Source organism: Falco cherrug, chromosome 10 (assembly GCF_023634085.1).
Source record: "Falco cherrug isolate bFalChe1 chromosome 10, bFalChe1.pri, whole genome shotgun sequence".
In the NCBI taxonomy this organism is placed as follows: Eukaryota; Metazoa; Chordata; class Aves; order Falconiformes; family Falconidae; genus Falco; species Falco cherrug.
The window spans coordinates 14,742,217-14,760,969 of NC_073706.1; the positions used below are offsets into that span (position 1 = coordinate 14,742,217).

At 46.8% G+C, this 18,753-nt stretch overlaps 1 protein-coding gene across 3 annotated transcripts in view; it reads right to left on the reverse strand.

Annotated features, from left to right (window-relative positions):
• The window catches only part of LOC102056007 (peroxidasin homolog), a 47,681-nt gene that overhangs the window by 7,394 nt on the left and 21,534 nt on the right, over positions 1 to 18,753 (reverse strand). For all 3 annotated transcript variants that reach the window (XM_005445012.4, XM_055721751.1, XM_055721750.1), the window contains 13 exons: positions 18,462 to 18,533; positions 15,549 to 15,620; positions 13,984 to 14,055; positions 12,211 to 12,380; positions 9,980 to 10,097; positions 8,240 to 8,409; positions 7,480 to 7,752; positions 7,206 to 7,322; positions 5,485 to 5,643; positions 4,029 to 4,141; positions 2,562 to 2,718; positions 1,011 to 1,119; positions 81 to 238 (listed from right to left, as the gene is read on the reverse strand). In XM_005445012.4, the coding sequence (XP_005445069.1) occupies positions 81 to 238; positions 1,011 to 1,119; positions 2,562 to 2,718; positions 4,029 to 4,141; positions 5,485 to 5,643; positions 7,206 to 7,322; positions 7,480 to 7,752; positions 8,240 to 8,409; positions 9,980 to 10,097; positions 12,211 to 12,380; positions 13,984 to 14,055; positions 15,549 to 15,620; positions 18,462 to 18,533 (1,760 nt within the window). The remainder of the gene's footprint in view (positions 1 to 80; positions 239 to 1,010; positions 1,120 to 2,561; positions 2,719 to 4,028; positions 4,142 to 5,484; positions 5,644 to 7,205; positions 7,323 to 7,479; positions 7,753 to 8,239; positions 8,410 to 9,979; positions 10,098 to 12,210; positions 12,381 to 13,983; positions 14,056 to 15,548; positions 15,621 to 18,461; positions 18,534 to 18,753) is intronic.

Genomic DNA, 18,753 nt, shown 5'->3' on the forward strand with positions numbered 1-18,753 from the left:
AACTTTCTGGATGTCTACACACTGTTGTTTTAATTTAATCCTACGCACAAAGTTAAGAAGGGAAATAAAATCTCTCCTACCTGTGACATTCATATCCACGATCAGACCTTGTTGCACATGTTCCTGAATCAGCTGCAAGGTCCTTTCAAAGATCTCCCCTGCCCTGGCTGTTTCAATGGTGTAGGGGTCCCGGGGGTAACGGAACAGAGCCAGCAAGTCGTTGGGTGTCTTGGGGCGTCTGTTTCAAGGAATTAAAAGTGATGCAGGAACATTAAAATAAGCAGACTCTGCTCAGAGCAATGAGACTAAAGACAGCAAGAGGCAAGCTCTAAGCCTCGTCTGGTGCTTGACCCCCAAAACTAGTGTGTAAGACCAACGTGGCTTGCCTGCATATTGCAGATGATTAAAAAGAAAGGATATTTTTCCCCAGGAAAACACACATATTTAATTTCCTCAGCATCCCTGGGTTTTTCTGCCATGATAATTTATTTTTTCACTTTTCAACAACTGAAACCCAGAGGTTTTGGGCTTAATACAAACTATCCATCTTTTCAATAAAAACTTATATTGGGGTGGCAGAGGAGGGAATTACCATTCACTGGAGAAGTCATCCTTCATTGAGGAAATAGTTAGAATAATTCCATTATTATTTCTGTTCACCATACACAAAGTTAGCTGCATTTATAAAATGACTGTGCTGATTAATTTTCTTTTCTGTGCACTCTCTCTGGAGTGAACTCCAGCTGACAAAACGCACGTTGAAAATATAAGTGACTTAAGAGGTGATATTTGTGTACCAGATTTTTCCAGAATCCCAAATGCCTGTTATCAAGTTCCATCACATCCTTATATCTACATGGTGCAGCTTCAACCTCCAATACTCAAAAAAATACCATAGCCTTCATTCGTGGATTGTCAGTGATAAAACGAGATTTGAGAAAGCTGCATTTGTTGTCTTTTGTGTCTCGTTTCTGCTGCAAGTCCCAGATTGTGGCGCTTCACACACTTACTTGCTGAACAGCTCCGTGCGTGTTGAATTGATGGCGTGGTCCACGCTGCTGATGGCTTCCCGTATCGATGTGGCTACAAACGTGTCGCCGCTCCGACCGACGTCCGTGGCTTTCCAAAGCAGAAAGAAAGAACAAAATATCCTAAATTTACCTTGATATGAATTTGTCTTCCAAGCTCAAAAAAAATCTGCTTGTCAGTACAAGCCCCGTAGTAACTCCACTGCGGGTCAAGCTGTGTCTCCATTTGCAATATACACACCATGAATTTCTTTGTTTAAACAATTCTGAATTAAAAAATAACTGCCTGGAAAAGAAGGTGATGTTTTCAGGAGATGGCTGTGGAAGATGTATTCAGAGTTTGCTCCTATACAACTTTGCAGACAAATGCCTGTTTCAGTTGGTGATTAAACCGAAAGAAGAAAACGTAAAAATCACAATGAGTAAACGCAAAATAACATATTTACTTCCCACAAAAAAAAAACCAACCCACAACTTCTAAAAGTCATTAAACTCATTTGAACATATTGTTCATATATTAATTTTCCATTTGTGGAACACTTCTAAACCAATTCAAATTTAGCGTTAACACATCATATACATAATTTTAAATCAAAAAAGAAAGCTGCCGCTTGAATACCTTCAGAAGTAAACATGAATTCTTAAAAAATTACTCCAGAATGCATTTAAGCCAGGGCCTTTGTCACAGCTGAACAAACGAGTTCCCATTTGGCTACCAGCATATGCAATTGTCAGCTGGAAAATGAGGTAGCAATCAAAAATAAATCACAGAAATTATCTTAGGAATAATTTCAAATTACAAAGACATTTCAGATGACTCTCAGCTCCTCGCATACAACCCCTGTATAGAAAATGATACTAAATTAATCTAATAAGCTACTCACTATCCATGCTGGCTATTCCTGCGTGCTGGACGAATACCCCTTTACTGCTATTTTTAACCTCATTGCTCGTCTGTGATTTTGTTTCCTTCTCCGTTCTTCCATACCCTCTGAGAAGTACAAGTTCCACTCCTGACCCCTGGTTTGCCTAGCAGAGTTGTCCTACTGCTCTTTATTCATTACAACTGCCCTAATGCACGGAGCAGTAGCTGGAAAACAGCGACTTCTTTCCCATCCCCAGGGGACCGAGCAAACATTTCAGCCCTGGTATCTGCAGCACCAACGCTGTTCTCCTCCTCCCTCCGCTGGCGTGCAGGTTATGGTGACTTGTGACACATTTTAATCAGTTTCTCCCTCCCAGCAGAGGCAGTAACTACGCGCACGCCAACAGCTCGGCTTGCGGGAGGCGGATTAAGCCACCTTGGGCTTTGTGGGGAGCAATTGCAGCTCAGTTGAGAAAACAGCGAGGAGCAGCTGGGAGGCGCATGGGCTTTCACGGCCCAGCAGCTCCCATCACGCCTGCGAGGGAGCTGTCAGCAAAGAAGCTAGAGAAATAACAGTTATCTGTTCAAAGCGTAGGCGCCCACACAGCACGGCCCCTCCTCGCACCAGAGCGAGAGGAGACGCGGGAGGCACGCGGGAGATGCCCTACCGGTGATGGTGAGCTGCATGGCGCTGGAGGTGAAGCCAAAGGGGTTTCTTGCGATGCACTCGTATCTGCCCTGGTCAGCCACGCCAAGGTCTTGGATGGAAAGGGTCCCGTCTTGGCTTATGTGGAACTTGCCACTCTCTGTGATCTGGATGCCCTCCTGCCGCACCATCAAGAGACAGAAAACGTGTGAGGGAATGGAAAGTTTCCCACCATCCCAGCCCCCAGCCCATTCAGCAAACCCGCAGATGGATGCGATGAACTAAGGTGGCCACCAGATGTTAGCATTGCTCTTCCAGAGAAACCAGCAAGCCATCCCAGGACATCTGCTCCTGCCTGGCCCCACTGCGAGGAGGTGCTTGCTCAGCCCCTTCGCCCTGGTCCACCTCCAGGCACTCACCGCAGGGCACAGACACGCCACGTGTTTCCCTGCAGTTCTTACGGACAGGCTGGCTGGAGCGAGTGTTGTGCCCTGATGCCATCACAGAAGATTCATGGCACATAAATAAGTCTAAATGTCTTCAGTCTGGGGACAACCTGAAACTGGTGGGGTTTTGCTGGCCTCGAACTGCACATCCCAGCCTTTGCTGGCTCTGGCCAGCACTGCTGATGGAAGCGCCATGCGCAGCAGCATGCTCAAACCCTGCGTCCCAGCCTGGCTGGTGGCAGAAGTGGCTTCAGGTGTTACTCTTCTCTTCTCCTGTTTCCTAACATCTTTCTGCTGCCTTGCCCCAATCTAACACTTACTCTGCTGCCCTCCCAGGCTCTTTTCTGCTGCTCCCACCACTGGCGGCAGCCCAAGGCAAGCTGCAAGGTCACCTCCCACGAGACCTCTGCGGGGTAAATGAGGCTCAAGCATTTTCCCTTCTAATTTGTTCTGTGCCTGACTGTGCTCGAAGGCAGGGCAGGGCAGGTCCCAGTGAAGGTCCCAGGAGTTGTGCTATAGCACAGCAGGAAAAGCCTGAAAAGCTTCATCTAATGAACTCTTGAAAAGAGCAGCCAGGCTGCAGTGTGGTTTTGAGGGATCAGGGCTTTGCCCCATTAAAGCTGGAGCTGATCAGCATCATACAGTCCCACCAGTGGGAATCCTGGAAATGCAAGGCAAACTACTTGGAAAAAAAACCATTTTCATTTTTTTCCAGGAATAGTCAGTCACGTGTTTCTAACATCCTGGAAGGTTACTGGCTTCAAGTTACTTGTTTGGAAGGAAGAACAAGAGAAAACAGGAATGTGAGCTGTGAGGCTTCGAGCTTGAGAAAGAGCAACATTCTTTTGGACCATAAAACCCCCCAGATCAGTGGAAATGTTGGTCCTTAAACTTTCAGCAAACACAATCTATTCCATGTGTATTGCACAAACTGATTTAACTAGCTGAGCTGGGAGAGGTGTTTAACAAGAGAGATGTTTAACACCTCCAGGGAGAAGCCATCCCGCTTCCCAGTGAGCCGAAAATGCGGCATCATCTCTTACTTTGACCCAGGTTATGGTGGGCCGTGGATCTCCCTGGGCAGCGCAGGTGATTGCAACGTCCTGGCCTGTCTCTGCCACCACGTCTTGGGGGGGGTGAAGGAACACCGGTATCACTGTGCAACACGGGGGGAAAAAAAAGTCACAAGTGCAAGAAATGCATCAAGGAGAACAGCAAAACCTGCATTCAAAAGGTCTCAGCGTGGGCAAACCAGAGCTGCTGGGCTCTTGCTGCTGTTTGCAAGGGCTTTTCAAAGGGGTGTCACCTCACCCGGGCTCGCTGTCTCTCTACCAAGTCCCCTGTAATTTACGTTCATTATTTTCTGCTCCTGTGTGTCTCTCCTTGAGGCAAATACATAGGAATGTCCTGGGTTCTCTGTCATTTAAAATCATTAATCCAAAGGCTTTCTAGAAAAGATGCTCTCACTGAAACAAGGATCATGAACTGATTCAGGAATTATCGGATGAAGCTCTCTGGAAAGTATTAGTCGAGTCACATTATTTAATTATAGTGATCTTGCTGGTCTTAAAAGATTCTGCAAATTCTGTGCTTGAAGCATCGCTAATTTCCTGTTTCTAGACAGTTTCCTTCCCTGCAGTCTACCATTAGTAAAATTCTGCCATGTTTGTGAACAAGCAGGGAAATTTTCTCATTTAGAACAATTATTTATAGGGGAACAAAAAAGAAAATTAAAACATGAAAGCATTCCTGTGTGCCTTGCATTTTACAGAGGCTTGATTTAGAATTCCTAAATTTAGGCTGAACCTACGACCTGGTAAGTAATGTTTAAGACAAGTGTATCCAGAGCCAGAGTTAAATCTTCCTTGCAAGGAATCATTCTGTTTTGCAGAATATTTCATTTAAAAAAGAATCCTACAATTAGTTATGTAGGAAAGCCAAAATTTAAAAACAGGGAAAAAAATTTCACTAAGAATTTAATACCTTTTTTTTTGTACATTATCCAAGAAAAATCCTTTTTTTCCTTTCCTTTACCAAAATAATTTTCTTAATGACAACTCTCAAACATATTAAAGGCCCCATTTTTCACTCAAACTGGTCAGCTATCAGAGCTCATCTGATGGCTGTTCAAGGTCATTTCTGACCATATAACCTTGCCCTAGTGTTCATTCGTGCAGACGCTAACCAATACCATCCTGTTCCCTGGCCACACCAGATGAGTTTCATTCCCACACTTATAATTTTTCTAGACTACCAGATAAATTTTTAAGGAAAACCGATGCCGCTTCTTCCAATTTACAAATCTTAGCACTCTGGAAACCTCTTTTACGTTTCCCACCAACTGATGGAGCTCTCATGGCTGGACATCTGCTCCCAGGCAAAAGGAAAATCCCATCCCACAGGAAACAGGGCAATAACCTGCCTTGTCAGATAGTGTGTTATTTACCATAATGTTAAATTAACAACCAGCCCTTATTCCCCATGGCCTCATCAGCTTACCTCGTGGGGTCACCGACAGCTGTACCGGGAGGGTCCTCACTCCGATGGCACTGATGGCATGGCATTCGTATTGGCCTTGGTCATGCAAAGCTACCCGCATTACCCGCAGGGTGCCCGTGGAGAGGATGCTGTGCCTCCGGTCACTTGGCAGTGGCCCACCTGGTCAAACAAGCAGTGCAATTTGTTAACAGTCTGTAAGACCTCTCTTTCCAGCACTGGAGATATCTGTGCAATAGTTAAAAATTTAATTTCCTTCCCAAGATGACACCAGTCACCCTGAGGTGCCCTCTCCATCTTGCTGAGTGAGGAACAGGACAGATGCTGCTCTCCTCACACCCAGGACCATGAACGAGTTGTCTTCCCTCACTAAGCAACTGGATAGGAGCTGGTACCCTTTTTCTTTCTCCCAAGTCTTTTCCTAGTGTAAACTGCAGATTTAGTGACACCTGACAGATAGCAAAACTATGTTCAATTATCCAAACTGGCTCTTTAATCAAAGAAAGGGAAACATTTTGGATTGTCTTTTATAATTGGTAATTTTGATTTTCTTTTGTTTGGAAACTATGTTGTTTCAATATTTCCTCTATTTAAGGAGAAAAGCTGAAAATTGAAATGCTTTACCAATCCCCAACAAAATTATTAGAACTTCTCAGTTTAGCAACTTTTTATTTTTAATATTCCATTCTCCTCCAAATAAGGGCTCTATTTATTCATTCCAAATACCAGAAGGAATCTGAATCCACCCCACACTGTCAAAAGTGGCTTTGAGAAAAGTGATGCTCCATCACTTGTCCTCCTCTTGCCTTGTTCTTAGCATGCCTTCTGTGAAAGCACGGTAAAGCCTGGTTGATCATTGGATTGCTGAGTGACCCAGCAAACCTGGCTACAAAGCAGTTATTAACCTTTCTTCTTGTCACTGTGCTCCCTTCTTTCCACATCTCTAAGAGATAGCTTCTGAAATCTGGGCAGTGAAGGAAAACAGGTTAAAGAAGATGCAGAAGATGCTAGTGGAGGTGAATTTCAGCTGGTCTGTCTTAACTCCGCGTCAGGGCTATTGCTGTGGAAGCGGAAATACAATAGCCATGAATTCTCCACAGCACTAAACCATTAATTATGGCTTGTGAAGCATAAGGAAAAGTTGGAGGGCCTCTGGGCCAAGCATTATTGGCTTCTGTCCCAGAAAGTGTTGGATGGGATCAGCTCAGTGGAGCCAGCGCTAACAATCATCTGAGACTTTAAAAGTTCACCACCACCTGTTGGCCCAAAGTGGTTTTTCCTAAGCTAAAAGAAGCCTGTGAGGTGTGTCAGCAGCGGACGGTGCTCTTCTGCAACGGGCTCCCCCAGAGGAGCAGCCCAACGGCCATGATGGGGAGCGGGCACATGGTGACACCCACCGAGTGGCCAGACCTTGCCTTTCCCAAGGAGGCAGGAAGCCACCACGGGAGGAACTTTGAGGCTTTCCATGGGTCTCAGCACACTCCTTCCTTCTGACACGATGACTTACAGCGTGTCAGAGACCTGAGAGGCTCCCTCTGCAGTGCTTAACGTCATCCTGGATCTACAACATACCTCCTAGTGTGACTAGGTCTGTGCTGATCACCACCTGTCCTGTGTCACCACTGCCAGCCAGCACCCTGGGCCACCAGCTCAGCTGTTTTCACCCACATCCCATGGATGATGGCATGGGAGAGAAGGAAACCGTGAGTCAAGTGAGGCGGTACCTGCCCTCGTCCAGGCAATCACAGGTGGAGGGTGACCCTCAGCAGAGCAGGGGAAATCCACGCTTTGTCCCTCAGTTACAGTCTGATCAGTGGGAATGACGAGAAACCTGGGAGAATCTGGAGGGGAAAGCAATGACTGAGCAGCAGGGAAAACTCAGGCAGCAAGCTCAGGTTAATTCTCAGTTCCTGGGAGCAGAACCAGTCCCAGGGCTTAAAATACACCCCCTGAGTGAATGCTGCATCCCAGAAATATCATCAGCCTGGGACTCTTCACCTTGCACTATGATCCTTGCTGTCGCCTGGATGGACCCTTCGGTGTTGCTGGCATTGCAGTTGTACTGGCCCTGGTCTGAGAAGGTGACATTCTGAATGAAGAGCCCCCCAGAGCTGGTGATAGCGAAACGGGAATCCTGCGGTAAAGGAGAGCCTGTGCCAAGGGTCCAGCTGATGCGAGGGTGGGGATGCCCAGAGACCCCACACTCCAAGGTGACGCTTTCCCCAATCAGCACTTCAGTGTTCTGCGGCTGGATCACAAAAGTGGGCTTGGCTGGAAGGAAACGAGAGCTTCAGAAACCAGAAGCTCTGCTGCCTGCTCAGTGAGGGCAGAAATTGCTTGGACTCCTCACGCAACCCAGCTAATGGTCACCTGGATCTTCCTCAACCTCCAAATCCACACTGCGAGCAATTCCCCCAGTGCTACTTCTTCCCACCACCTCCTCCCTCCCGATCACTCAGTGCTGGAGCATCCCCGCTCCGCTGCCCCCTTCACCCGTGACACCTCTGTGCTGCAGAATTCCCCCCAGCCTCCAAACTCCCTCCCCAGCCCCAAATTACCTTCAAGCTTTAAACCCCCGGTTTCCCAGTCCCATGACGGAACCCCTAAAGCTCAGACCACGCTACACTCTTCGCCACCCGACTCCCCCAGCTCACCAAGAATATCTTGGCACATACAAAGCTGGGACTGATTCTGACTTAGCTCCCCTCCCAGACCAAACCCCAGCCGAGCCTTCCAGGGGTGCACAAGGCTCAATTACATGGGGTGCCAAAATAGCGCAGCACAACTTCTTGTGTCTTGGCCTCTCCTGCTATATTCTTGGCCATGCACTGGTAGATGCCTTTGTCTGACTCCTTGGTATTCTGGATCATCAAGGTACCATCTTGCAACAGGTTCAGGCGGTTGTCATCTTTCATGTCAATCTCATTACTGAAAAACAGCCACAAACAGGCAAAATCTGAAAGGAGTAAAGACTGGCGGTCTTCCCCCGGCCTGCGAGGGGGGCGGGGGGGCTTCGCATGCACTGCGGTAAATTGGTGTTCCTTGGAGCTGTCCTGAGACTTCACGAAATTTATAGCAAGAATTATGATTTACAGCACTGAACTTCAGCTCCAGCTCTGGTTTACTCCCTGGGTGAGCTGTTCTTGCTCTCACCACTGATTACATACGACATTTACAGCCCATCGGGAGAGCATGCTGTTCCCATGCAATAGCATCGTTGCTATTGTCAGGGCATCTAGGCCTGGAAAGCTTGTTCTCATTATTTAGTAAGTGCAAATATAATAATGAATTAATATTGTTATTGTGTGCAAACATTTCTATTCGAATGGACTGAAAGGCCTCAGGGGGGCAAAAAGCTCAGAGCAGGTCACCAAGGGACCCCAACACAGCTTGGACTCCAACCCAACCCGAGAGCTGTGAAACATCTTCCTTCTTTCTGCAATGACCTGTGGCTCCTGGATCCCAGCCCGCAGCAGAAGGTCCCACTGCTGCATCCCACTTGTCCCAGCACGAAGGAATCTTGGATGGCTGCAGATGATTGAAAAGGGAGAAGGGACCTCTCTCCCCCTAGGACAAAGGCTGAATCCACGATGCAAACTAATATGCTTGCTGGGCATTTATTTAATTCCCCTGATGTCTCCTCACTCTAGTCATATCTCGTTTGCAGAACATTTATTATCATTACCCCTCTTACAATGCTATCTTTGGGAGCCTGCCAGAATTTCCCTAACAAAACCTTCCTTCCAGAGGGACTTAACTCAACCATAAACTTTTGCTCTGTGCTGAAACTCTGCCTGGTGGGGAGTGAGCTGAAGAAGCACACATTGATCATTTTTATTAATAACCGAGCCTTATTCAGGCTCCCACAAACAAGCAGCTCGTAAAGCAGGGAAGTAACTTCCCTTCCACAGTGGGCAACTGCTGGAGCACAGAGTATTTTATTGTGTAGCATTTCCCAGAAATGCTTTGGGATCTAGCATAACTATATTTTTTCAGTGTTGCTGTATAGAATGATAATCTATAGGCTGCTTTGCAAGGTCTGTCCTTCAGCGGAGCACAGTGACTTTTCCCTCTGACAAAAAGCCACTCTCCCAGCACGCAAAGCCTTTAGTGAGAAGAACCTAGAGACTAGAAGCATTTCAGCAGTTAATAGATGGCAAGCACGATGGCTTAGAGCGACATGAAATACTAATTATTTCTTTTTTCTGATCAAAAGACAATTACTTTCAGCCTGCAGAGTATGTTTATGGGAAAGTTATAAGCTCCTGGAATCCATTACAAATGCAGATGAAATATTTCAAACGCAGATGAAGACACCACTTGGATTACGTGGTCACCAGAGAATGCCACTAAAAGGAAGGTAAATACAACCCATGAAATATCTTTTTTTTTTTTTTTTTAATGTTGCGTGAAACAGCTTTTGTAATTACAGGCAGTCACTGAAAAGCTCAGCGCTTGAAAACCTCTGCTACCCCAGGGCGCATTGTGTGCAACTTACTTGTTGTGCAGCCAAATAATCGCAGGCTTTGGGTTGCCTTCTGCCCTGCAGGTGAAATAAACCGTGTTTCCCAAGAGGACATCGACGTCGTGGGGTTCTGAGGTTATACGAGGCCTCTCTGCAAAAGACCGTTTTAACACAACCCAGTCCAGAGCAGCATGAAACCACCTACAGCCCAACCGGAGCGTAGTGGGTAACGCAGCCACCCTGCAGCTCCCGAGCAAGCAGGTACCAGCAGAGGCCTGGGCATCAGAGCCACCCCAGGACTCCTCACCGACATCAGCAAAAATGATGTCAGAGAGGGAACAGCATCGTTCATCTGCGCCAGCCTGCTAAAAGCCCTGGAAAATCGAAGTGGCCGTACCTACTGCCAGTATCACACAGCCCCGGGCAGCGCTAAGGCAAACCAGACCCGGCTGCACGCTGGTTCACTACAGCTGCCCCAAGAGATGGGCCCTGTCTCCCCCAGAGTAAGCGAAGAAGTCAGTGGCATCCTCACTTGGGTTGTTTTTCTGCCCCTGGCAGCCTGCTGCATCTGAAGGGAGCGCCAGCTCTGCGAACCACACCACTGCCATTTCAACAGCATTTCATTCATCGTGTCCCTGATTCATCAGCCGATCCCTATTCAGCCAAGCTTTTCACTACACACTTCGCTTTAAGATGTGCTCAAGCACTAAGCATGTGAAACGTTTAAAGGATGTGCTAAAATAGGGAGGAATTTATGTACATGGTCTGAAGCACGATGCTCCTGACCCAACAGAGTATGTCCAGCAATCTGTACGGCCACCAGTAACCCAGTAAAACCAGCAGGATCCTTCATAACGTTACGTGAGAACCTGCCACCTTCTCCAGTGGAAGGTCAGTGCCCTCACTCCTCATACCACAAGTTAATGGTCACTTATCCCCAACGGCAACACCAGTGCGGGACCAAACCCACCGCATCCCCGTGGTGCACGATGCCGATCCAGTGCAGATTTGCTCCGCTGGCTCACATCTGCTAAAAAGTGGTGGGTTCACTCCATGCCAGCAGGCTTCGTACTCAGATATCAGCTGCCTGCATCATTAGAGCTTTACGCTGAATTATGCATCATTTGTCTTTCCCAGCTGGCGCAATCCCAGCGTAAAAGCCTAATGCCAGCAAAATCTTCCCACCAGGTGCTCTGGCTAATCTGACAGACATCCCACTGTGTGCCCATGCCCAAACCAGAACAAATTTACATCAATGGCTGTACTGTGGCACCGTGTGTGACGGGGACAGCTCGCTGTGCAGCACATCCCACTCGGTGTGTCCCCAGCTGCTTTCTCTAGACCCTTCCTACCCCCCACCTCCCTTGTGGTTACAGAGCCATTGGTGCCAATTCAACTCTTTGCATGGCTGTGCCCTCAATTAAGCTGTGAAATGGTCAAGATTTTTTTTTTTTTAAAATAAAAACATAGAAGAAAAGCTGAATTTAAGGGAGAGCTCTTCAAAATCCAGCTCTCTCACAGATGTGGCTCCCAGCACGACCACGCACACAGCTGGACTGGCATATCCAGGAGGGATGCTAATAGCTGGCCTGGGCGAGTAGGAACATCTCAAACTGACTCTGCCAGCAGTGAGTACCAGGGAACCACAGCCGATGCTTGTGCCATCTTCCGCTGATGCCTGCACTTAAAAGTCTGAGTTTTGTATTTTTCTGTACAAAATATTTAACTTTGGAATTTTTCACAACAAACCCTTTCATTTTGAAATGCTGTTTTTCTTCAGGGAACAATTATTTGAATTTGAAGAGTAACAGCTTAAGAAATGCAATACACTACCACAGTCAAACAAAGCATTCAGCTACGTATCGACTATGCGTCTGCTCAGGTTTTCAGTTGTGTTTCCAGCCATTGCCGCTCTCCCAGGGTTCTCCTTCTGTCCAGCCTAAGGCACGACATTTCTTCGGGTCCCTGGTTTAGCCACTAATTGCAGCAGGTCCTTCCCTGGCTCTACTCTTATCTAAGAACCAAGATGACACCTGCCAATCAAAACAGAGCTGCCTTCAACCCCCACGCCGCTGTCAGCTCTCCCAGCATTATCCTGGTAACTCATGTGACCCTATTGGGATGTTCCCACTTCAGCAGTAAAAGGAGGGAGAAAGCAGGATGCCAGGACAGGGAAGAGGGAGGAAAAGGGATGGAAGAAGCAATTCCCAGACCAAAGCCCAGCTCCACGGGCTGAGGGTGGCCGGTGGAAGGGTTCAACTCACCGCAGTTAAACTCCTGGGTGGTCAGGGTGACAATAGAGCGTCCGTGCAGCTCCCGAGGAGCCTCGCAGGTGGCGGCTGTCTGGATACTGCCCTGCTCAGCGTATTTCTTCAGCAGCTCCGCCAGCCACATCAAGTCACAGTCGCAAAGCAAGGCATTGGAGTCCAGCCGCCTGCAAGACCAAGGAAAAGGCAATTCACTTCCCAGCCGCAGGCTGCTGCCTCCTTCTCCAGGACACAGGAGGGGAACAGTCCTCCGGAGTGAAGGATCACTTGGCTGATTTTCCCTGCATTTGATTCTATCCCAAGTGAAAATTGGAGATATTTGATTTCCAGAACGTTTAAATAAGGTCCTTAACTGAGTCACAAGGATTTTGTTGAAAAACTAACGTTATCCATCAGCCATTTCAGTTTCAAATGAAAATTATTCTTTTAAACTGAATTATGCATTTTTGGCTTAATTTGAGGCAGAGGAGCACACTGAAATACTGGGTTTTACCTGCAGGATAGAGATTTCCACCTTTACTGAATTCCATAAGAACAGTAGATAACACTGCCTCCGTTAGAGCTTTCCATTCTCTTTTACTGTCAGCTCCAAACCCCTTTGATTTCAGTGTGCACCGGATCGATCTCCTCCTGTGCCCACCTGCTCAAGGTTGTAGCATTTCCACACAATTATAAGAACTTTTATCACCACAACGTACGCCTGCACCATGCCGAATGGAGCACCGGTGACCTCCCAGCACACCCGTGCTATTCCCTCCATGAATCCATCCCTACGTGCGGTGCTATGCATAAGGACATAAGGATACAGAAAGACCATAGGGGGATTAGCTTATGCCTCCGTCCCCACTACAGTTCTACAGTAGATGGGTCTGGGCCATCGGAAAAAAAAAAAAAAAAAATATATATATATATGGAAGTTCTAATATTTTCAGGGACAAACACTTGAGAACGTGAGATTTCACACAAGGGCATGAGAGAGCATTTTAGAGCCACCCTGCCTTTTTTCTCTGATGCATACAGGCAACATTTCACAAGTTATTCCCTGTTAAAGAAAAGTGAGACATTTTACCTGCTTGCAGAAATGACAGAGGGCTGCAGTGAGAAACACATTATTTTCTCGTAGCTGAAAATCGTGGCAGAACACCAAAATTCTTTAGTTTTACTTCCCCCCCCCCCCCCGCAACACATCATAGAACTTATTTCCAGAGATCATAAAAGACAAACAAAGCAAAGCTCGAGGGGATTGAAGCAAGCAAGAAGTAAGCTTAAGAGACAGCCAGGGTATGTGGGAATAATGCACCAGAGCATTCCTGCATGGAATGAGAACCGTACACCTTGATGCCCCTCTAAGTGTTTTCAATCCCTAGAAAAAGAAGCCTTTTCTTGTATGACTATGATTTTTCCTTCCATGTTAGGTACTAATCTGAAGACATGATTGGGGTCATATCTGTGACCTGAGCTTTCCACATTTCAGTGAAGGATGTTTTATGGGTTCTAACCATTGTGAGGACTTTCCAAAAGTGTTTATTCCTGGGGCATTTTCGAGCTGTAAGCAGGTTATAGTTTGATTATAATTAGACACTAGCATGAAGAAACTACTAACTGGTTAAATCAGCTCCCATGTCCAATCAAAACCGTTTTATAAACTTAGCAGTGGCCTTAGAAGTGCAACAACTAAAAGCTTTGCCAACCAGGCACATTTTTCCTCAGGTCTTGGCCATCTGATCAAAGATAAACAATTGCTCTTTGCAGGCAATGTGTTTTACTTACAGCCGTTTGAGGGATTCCAGTTGAGAGAATGTCCCTGGATGAATCCTGGAAATCTTGTTGTTGTGCAAGAATCTGCAACGGGAGGACCCATGCCAAAACATTATTCAGTATTTGCACTGCGCGGATGATAACATCCCAGGTCAAAACTCAGTTTAAATACAAAGGCTGCTCACCAAAATGGAGCTTAGTGTTTAAATTTACTGTGTTTGTTCCCACGAGCTATAGGGATTTCACTCATTTGCGAGTGCTGTGCAATGCACCAAAGTGGAGAGCGGGTGTGGACTGGAAACGGTGACTCAAGATGTGATGTAACAGGTTTAAACTGGAACCTTAATCTGCTTCATGCTCTGCAAAAGGAGGAGAAAGGGCACCATATCCCCACAGACTGGACCCACCCTACGTTTTCTGTTCCTGGATCAGCTCCAGTTCAGAAAGGACCTTTCCTTTCCCCCCCTGCAGAAGATACGGCAATTTTGCAAGGGCAGCCATTGAAGCAAGGCACCAGAAGAAGACACTAGACAACTCACGCCCTAGATTCAACGTAGTTATTAACCCAAATCCATGAGTAAATCTAATTCAGACAACAACAGCCTAAGCTGGGTTTATCTCTGAACAAAGCTGAGGCAAATTCTCACTTCCAGAGTCTCAGCGCTCTGGTAAGATTCTCCAGTTCTTGGAAAAAACCCTGATTGCACTGCAGTGCATCAGTGGGGGCGAAGATGGGATAATTAACTCCCCATTCCCATAATGGAGGGGCAAACTTAGTTATGTCCATTACAGCTAAAACTCATAAGAGACCATTGATAGAAGACAGGAAGCAATTTTAGTAGTCGGTGGAACAGGAAAGAAATACAAAAGCAGTAACAGCTTCCATGCAAATGTCTGCACACAAGTGTACACACAAGTTCAGCCTAGTTGCCCAGCTTGGATGCTGACAAACCTTCCTCTAAAATTTAAAGCCAGAATTTTTGTTGGATCAAATACAGCAACTGAGATCAGCCATGGCGTACTGATCCAGGTCTGAATTTTCCTAAAGGTGTTTGGATCCCATAAGGGTCTGTTGGTTTCACCAGGGAGTGGGAACCACCATATGAACTTTTGTCCTAGTGGCTACATCAGTACTACAGCAACCGTGGGGAGCAGAGGACACAGGACTTCGTTTCCTAACTGCTTTCAAGAAGGATGCGTGTTTTTCTTGTTAGGCTTTCTTTTGACTTTTTTTCCTTTCCCACCCTCCGACCCCAACCCCCCCTTTTTTTTCATACATGCTGCCCAAGAGTGACTAATGTTGACCTTATGGTCAGAGTAAAATTTCAGTTGGCTTGGCCAACTGTAGGGCTTTCTGCAGATTTACCACTACCCTTGGTGGAAACGTGAACATAATGCAACATGGAAAATTCCCTTCATATTCCCAGTAACCCTCCCACTTGGCAAGTATGTAAAATCTCCTTCTTCAAGGAAGCTTCTTTTTGTGTTTCCCTCCATTGTGAAGATCACATTTCATGCTATCAAAACTGTTACACAAAGTTTTCCCCTTTTCCCTTACAAGGTCCCATCTTACTTACAGCCTTTCAAGTTTAGGCAGGTCACTAAAAGTCTCCGGCTCCAGACTTTCCAGGTTGTTGAAATGCAGGTAGCTGTCACGGAGGAAATCACGAAGGGCAGGCTTACAGATGGCAATTTAAAAGACAGAAGATCTTTCCAGACCACTCCACCAGTGTCCCCCAATGCCCACCACACACCTCAGGGCAGGTTCTGAGAAACCAGCATCCACTTCAGTGTCTCCAGTTTCCATGTGCAACCATAGCAGCCAACACCAGCTTCTCCCTACCCTGTCAATTATTTAGCCTCTCTCTTAATAAACCAAAATCTGCCCAGGAGGTCAGGTTTGCTCTGCCCTGAAGCCTAAGAGCACCACTGTCACTGCAAACTGCCTGTTGCACTCTGCAGGGGCAGGATGAAACTGCTGCCCGTGGGGAGCCAGCAGCAACTGCCCCCATCCGAGCACCGTACGGGAATGTTCCCTGCCTTTCCGCTAGCACCTCAGCATTTCCCAACACATCCCTGGATCACTGGGCAGGATGAAACAGCCTTACTACAAGGCATTTGTTCCCTGCCTAGGAACTGCAACATTTCTGAGTGGAATCATGAGTTTGCTGGGAATTAACTTGTAGAAAAAAGGCCCTAAACAACCTGATAAAACTTTGAAATTGGTCCTGCTGGTTGCTGAACGTGGGACTGGGGACATCCAAAGGTCTCTTCCAGTCTGCATTTGTCTGTGATTCTAACAGGGGCTCCCAGCACGTGCATCCACCCAGCCAGAGCAGAACCATCTCAGAACGGCTGCCGTAGGGCTATTCTGCTTCGGCAGAGGGACAGCACAGATGGTGCAGCCAGCTGAGGCACTTGGATCTAAATGGCACATCAGTGTGAACGGCCCAGTCCTTGCTAATACAGGTTAATGCTTTTAGTTCCACTAAAATCCAGAGACCTGGGAGAGCTTCTGCACTGCCCCAGTCACCCCACGCCATCAGCAAGGAAAAACTGGGGGCTGCAGGGCAACATACCACAAGACCTGAGACTCCCTCTCCCCACTAGCTGTGACATCCAACGGCATAGCCAACATGTTTCTGACTTTTAGATGCCTTTTGGTATAGTTTCAAGTTGCTTCAACTCTTCCCCCTTGTTTTACACAGGCATAAATTTCACAGTGGACGCTGATTAATCACGGATCTACAAATATTCATCCTGCTGTTGTAGCTGACTGCATTGAGAAACAATTGCCTGAGCCGCCACATGGCTGTTTGATTCGTAATGGAAGGATTCATGACAAATGGTCCACTATCAGAGCGCAAACCGAGAGATGGTGACTCAGATTCTGCAATGGAGGGCAACAGCGGGGAGAGATGTACGTGCTTTAATAAGGCTCAGATGTCTGCTGTCATTGCTTGGGACCTTGAGGAAAGCATCTGATACCATCCATCAACCAGGGTATACTTTTTTCTTGAAAAGCTGGCTTGTGGGGTACAGAAAATGGGGTAGGATTTGAGCAAAGCTAATTCTTTTGGAACCACGCCTGCCTGAGATTGAAAACAGATGGGACTTTCAGCGGGTTGTTTGTTGGTTTTGAGGTTTTGTGTTTTTTGCTTTTTGGGTGTTTTTTTTTCTTTTATTCGTGACATCAAGTCTGGAACGCTCTCTGTTAAAATATCACTGTGGCTGGTATCATCTCCTCTCTAAGCACAGCTGATCCGGTATCTGCTTCCTATGTTTTCTCTCAGGCATCCTTGCTGAGCTGGCTGATGAAAAACCATCTTGCACACAAGGTTGGTAGCACACCTATTATTAAGCCAGCTTGAAACTTCCTGCTATACTCTGCCCACTTCTGCTGTCATCCTGGAGCACAAGCTGGATCCTATGCTGGTTTCATTCCAGCCCTACAAATGCTGCCGTTGGGGACAATCTGTGAATTAGAATGGTTTCACCTTTAGTCCCTGTTCTCCAGCGATGCAAATATATTCCTGTACTTCAAATATCCAGGCTCACACTCTCTCCACGTGCACACATGTATTTACATGCATGCATATAATATATCACAACCCCTGGCACGGAAAATCCAGCCCCGGTTTAGCAGCTTTAGAGGAGTCAGACCTCTGAGTTCCCATCTCACCTTGAGCGTGAAGCACAAAGAGTCAAGACCTAAAACTTTGATTGAAAAAGCAGGACAGATTTGCCATACACAGAAGGGGAGCAAATAAGGACTTGCTAGAGTGTCACTGTGATGGGCTCCAGCTGCAACCCTTTTCATCCCAGAGTGCCACGCAGCCTGGAGGGAAGGACATCACTTTGTCTGGATCCCTCATTTCCGCCCTGTTGCAATTTCCAGATGCTTTGCAGCATGTGAGCACCACCGGTAGCTCCATCCATAGTACCGCATCCCACAAATACCCCACTGCCCCAGCTCTCAGCTTGCAATTCATCCCTTCATTTTCAGCAAAAGTTTGGGTAAGAGAGAAACTCGACCAGCACCCTCAATTCAAGCAAAGGGCCATATCCTGCTCTCTGCTCCAGGAGTCCCAGCAGACAAACACAGCTGGCTAGCTGCCTTCTCCTTCAAGCTATCCTATAGACCCGCCTCCTCCCATTGCATAAGGTCTTGGACGTAAAGGGAATCAGAAGCACAGCTGGGCAATTCCTATGCTCCAGAGGTTTATGGTCAGGAGAAAACATATGGGGTGTCGGTAGGAAAAGACCTCAGTATTAACTAACCAAAATCAGTACTGGGACCAGCTGTTTTGAGATGAAGCCACTGCAGTCTTGCAAAGCTGGATGATAAAACAGCAGAAGCCTCATCCCACTCCTTGCTAAGTGTCTGGTACTCCCCACTTCTGGAAACACAGCACTTGGGTCAAAGGAGCTGATAAATCAGCTCTTTGGCACACCACGTTCAGCAGCAAACACGACTCGATCGTACTTACAGCTGTTCCAGAGAACGGAGCCCGTCGAAGGCATGTTGCTGGATGCTCTGAATTTCATTTTTGTAAAGGTAGCTTTCAAAAGGAGAGAAAGAAAAAAGCATTAGACTAACTGATCAGCAGGTGTTTTTCAAAAAGAAGGTGGGAAGAGCTATGAACCTCAACCCAAAGCAGAGCTGGCTGTGTGGATTCAAGGGCAATGTTTTATAGCTGTAACCTTAACATCCAGACACTCTGAGCACAGAAAACATGCCCCTGACAGCCAAACATTAGAAGGGGGTTGTTACATCTCAAA